Source organism: Aulostomus chinensis, chromosome 23 (assembly GCF_037954235.1).
Source record: "Aulostomus chinensis isolate RoL2024-O1b breed Wild chromosome 23, RoL_Achi_v1.0, whole genome shotgun sequence".
Classification (NCBI taxonomy): Eukaryota; Metazoa; Chordata; class Actinopteri; order Syngnathiformes; family Aulostomidae; genus Aulostomus; species Aulostomus chinensis.
In genome coordinates, this window is record NC_141342.1 from 4,742,748 (window position 1) to 4,745,000 (window position 2,253).

The 2,253-nt window shown below is 47.9% G+C and overlaps 1 protein-coding gene across 1 annotated transcript in view; it reads right to left on the reverse strand.

Moving 5' to 3' along the window:
• Positions 1-1,532: 1,532 nt before the first annotated feature.
• wfikkn2b (WAP, follistatin/kazal, immunoglobulin, kunitz and netrin domain containing 2b) overlaps positions 1,533-2,253 on the reverse strand; it is a 2,760-nt gene continuing 2,039 nt past the window's right edge. The window contains exon 2 of the mRNA XM_086194923.1: positions 1,533-2,253. This exon is cut by the window's right edge and continues 1,362 nt beyond it. Within this exon, the coding sequence (XP_086051049.1) occupies positions 2,068-2,253 (186 nt within the window). The 3' untranslated portion in view covers positions 1,533-2,067.

Consider the following 2,253-nt stretch of genomic DNA (forward strand, 5'->3'; position numbering starts at 1 on the left):
AGAGAGAGAGAGAGAGAGAGAGAGTGGGCAGAGGGCCATCATTTCTATTCATTTTCCTAAAATGTCTCGTGAGGTCCATTCAACCCACCTGAACCCAAACACTCTCTTCAGAGGATGTGAAAATACTCCGTTTGACATCATCCATGATGATGACGATCCTGACTCATTTTTAGGTTTCACAATAATTCATCACAGAGAAATTTCCAAGCGGTTTGTGCTCTCATGGTCCTGAAGCCTCGTCTCGTGACATCATCACGACGTGACTGCGTTATGGCAGCAGTGAACTTCCATATTTACCTGGCAGCCATATTGGATGTGGGAGGACACTTCATTGAAGAGGACCTGGCCGCCATGTTGGATTCTACCTGAAAGGACGACGGTTTCACTGGTCAGCGAGGGGTTAAGTCTCAGTGTGAAGCTGAACTTCCATGTCTCAAACTTTTAAAGCTGAATTTTGAAAATGCTCACATGATCGTACGCGTTTGCTCTTTGACTTCCACATTCAAAGGGATGAAGCAGAAGTACAAGTTCAAAAAGTATAAGTATTAGACTTGCTGTTAATGAGGTTTTTAAACGACTAGGTTTGTTTTCATTAGAAGGACTAAATAACCATTACCTTGAGCTCATAGTGGGATGAACCCATCCTCTCAAATACACCTGAACGTTCTCCCTCTCAGTGGACTCATGGAGTTTACAAAGTAGCACTTTGACGGAGGTTTCCAGCAGGTGTTTGTGAACTTTTCGATGAACCTGGTTGTGTGTGGATGGACGCTGGTGGACACGTCCTGGGGTTGTGGGTGTCATCGTCCTTCCTGCGTGGTTGGTTCTGAAGTTGAGATGTTTAATGTTGCAAAGGCGCAAAATTAGAATGAAAATAAGGTGCGACCTCTGTGTTGAAGCGGAGCTGCTCTACTACCGAGCAGGAACAAAGCTGCTGCACCTCCGCAGCGCAGTAACCCAAACCGCTGGGATCTGTGTATTGAGGGTTTGTGCTGTTTATCTGAACTCTGCTTATGCAGCTTTCAGATGTGATCCAAGGTGCCTCAGATGTAATCCGTCTCTCCTCCAGAGCCCCAACAGCTGCTGAAGTGCAGGTCTGAGCTCCCTGGTGGTTTTGCCAGTAAAGGAACGCGCGGTACATGGGCGGATCTGCTGCCTCCCTCGCCGCTCTGGATGGGAGAAACAGAATCTCATCTGGGAAGTAGAACACCCTCGTCGAGCCCACCAAGGCCTGTTCCTGGTAACCCAGAGACGCCTGCTGGCACGGCATTAAACACATAGCTGGAGTGCGAAAGTGGATATGAGGTTTGCAGCTTGGGCTCTTTACCCAATTAGACTGGATCATGGAGGCGAAGCAAAATAGGGTGAAGTTTTTACAGTACCACAGGGGTCTTTGGATGGATGGCTCTGTTTGGGGGGTTTCAGAGTGGGGGACTCACTGCTCCCCACTCTCTTTTATCATGGCCTGTCAGAGGAGCCACACAAACATTCTGTCCACTGAGAAACCTCAAGATCAATAAAAAGGGGCTCAATTAAAAACCAGATCTTTATTTTATTTGCATGTCCACATATTACACGTTCACGTCAGAGAGCTGCTGTACAAAAACAAGAAAAGCTTACATGATAATAAATAGCCAGACAGAGAGAGCCTAAAAGGAAGTGAGTGGCTGAGAGAGAAGATGGTGGCTAATAGAATATATTACACCTCTTTTGTTTTCAACATTACCTTCTTTTATTGCATTTGCAAAATCCTGCTCAGGCGCCATTTGTGTGAGTCCTGATGCGACGTGACAAACACGAATAAATGTGTGATGAAATGTTGACAGTGCCAGAGAGGCAAGTGGAGGAAAACGGTGAGTTTAATTGTGTACGTGACCAAATGGAGCTCCATCACGTTTGTTTTACAACCATCATCTGTGCTGGAGGCGGAGGCGGCGGCGGCGGCAGGGGGTGATGACCTTAATATATCAACAAACATCTACCAGCAGAAACACTCAGCTGTAAAATGACCAACTGAAAACACATAAGAGCAACGTACGAATCGTCAGCCGTCGGTCCGCTGCCCCCCTACTGAGGGCTGTTGGTGATCGCCTTGAGTATGTCACACGTGTTCTTGGAGATGACCTCCTTCAGCTTCCGTACACGGCGAGGGCTGGAAGGGCCCACGTAGCTCTGCGGCTGAAGTACGGCCATGCCGTCATTGACGTTGCCCATGATGATGACCTGGCCCTCGGCGGCGGCGCCCGTGATGTT